The 1,492-nt window shown below is 41.8% G+C and overlaps 1 protein-coding gene across 10 annotated transcripts in view; it reads left to right on the top strand.

Annotated features, from left to right (window-relative positions):
* The window catches only part of LOC116390797 (chloride channel protein 2), a 140,320-nt gene that overhangs the window by 103,353 nt on the left and 35,475 nt on the right, over nucleotides 1–1,492 (top strand). For all 10 annotated transcript variants that reach the window (XM_031860857.1, XM_031860859.1, XM_031860856.1 and 7 more), the window contains one exon: nucleotides 921–990. In XM_031860857.1, coding sequence (XP_031716717.1) covers nucleotides 921–990 — 70 coding nt within the window. The remainder of the gene's footprint in view (nucleotides 1–920; nucleotides 991–1,492) is intronic.

The following is a 1,492-nucleotide window of genomic DNA, read 5'->3' as shown; positions in this document are numbered from 1 at the left end:
CTCATGTTTACAATGTTTACTGAGGTAATAAATCAAGAGAGAAGTAGTCATTTTCTCATAGACTCCTATACAACCAGAGGAGTCGCCCCCTGCTGGACATTAGAGAGAATGCAGCTTTAAGACAGTTTGTTTCATTTTTAAGAACCGGAGTTTGCCGCCTGGGCTGTAGGCTTTGTTTACATGAGAGTGATGTCAATCTTGTCATCCAACTCAAAGCAAGAGAATCTGTTCCTTTTTAAAGAGTAACCAACAACTCGCTAACGTCCAGTAGTTTATTTTCTAAGTCGCAAAATTTGACCGCTTGACGTCGTAAAAGCCTCAAATAAATGTGACGGTTTTATCCTAAAGTTGATTATATACTAAAGATGGGCTTGAGTCAATGTTGTCCACCTCCCATGTCAAGGGTATAATGATCAGTCATATATTTACTGTAGGATGGATCAATATTACACTGGCTGAGTTCAAACAGAATTTGAATGAGATGTTTAATCTAATGAGTCCACACTAGTGTGTGTGAACGGTACTTAGTTTGAATACAGCCTTATGAATCTGCACAGCTTTTTCTTTTCCCAAAAATAAGCATGTCAGCCATTTAAGACTCATATCTGCCTATATAACCAAGTACACACACACCTGACGATAGTGCTCACACATTGTCAGTGGTGACATTTCCCTTTTTTTTGTTGGTCTTTCCGAATTAGCAGTCTCCTCCGCACAGTGTAGGCCAATCAGCGGGGCCCGCTCATTACCCAGGGTTCATTTCAGGGTCTTTGTCGACTGAAAAGTTGGAAGTGACAGCTCAATCTAACCTCAGCAATAAACTCTGCATGGCTGCCACACAGGATGGTACTCTGCGGCTAATTGAAATGCCACCCTGTTCCTTCTTTTGATGTTGCGTCTTTCTCTTTGTTCTGTCTTAGTTCTGGATGTCTGCTCTGGCCACCACCATCCCGGTGCCCTGCGGAGCCTTCATGCCGGTATTTGTCATCGGTAAGAAGACCGGCGAAAAGTAGACGTGTCTGTGTGTGAGCGGGAAGTTCTTGCTGAGAGCTGCACGAGAAGATCGATACCGAACTCGTATACGTTTGTTAAAGCTGAAGCTACAGCCGGTTAGCTTAGCTTAGCTTAAAGACTGGAAATGGGGGAGAGGTTGGTATCAAGCTAATTAGCGTATTCTTTATACACCAAAACATCAAACTATTCATTTCCCTTTAGAGGAGTGATGAAATATTCTTAAATATTATCTGAGTGAAAATATATATGCACACCTTAGCCATGCTTTATGCTCAAACATTGGCCTTCTATGTTTCTGCAACCGTTCAAACGAGAGAGAACCGTTTTGTCATGTTGTTGTTTTTTTACCAGGAGAAAATACGTCTGCCACTTTAGAGCAGTAATACAGTACATTAGTGTTATTTGTTGTTCCCAGTGTTGATTGTACTCTCTGTGTGTGTGTGTGTGTGTGTGTGTGTGTGTGTGTGTGTGTGTGTGT

This window comes from Anarrhichthys ocellatus, unplaced genomic scaffold, assembly GCF_004355925.1.
Source record: "Anarrhichthys ocellatus isolate YVR2014 unplaced genomic scaffold, GSC_Weel_1.0 scaffold24, whole genome shotgun sequence".
In the NCBI taxonomy this organism is placed as follows: domain Eukaryota; kingdom Metazoa; phylum Chordata; class Actinopteri; order Perciformes; family Anarhichadidae; genus Anarrhichthys; species Anarrhichthys ocellatus.
Note: the sequence above shows the minus strand (reverse complement) of the source record. Positions and strands in the feature narration are given on the sequence as shown.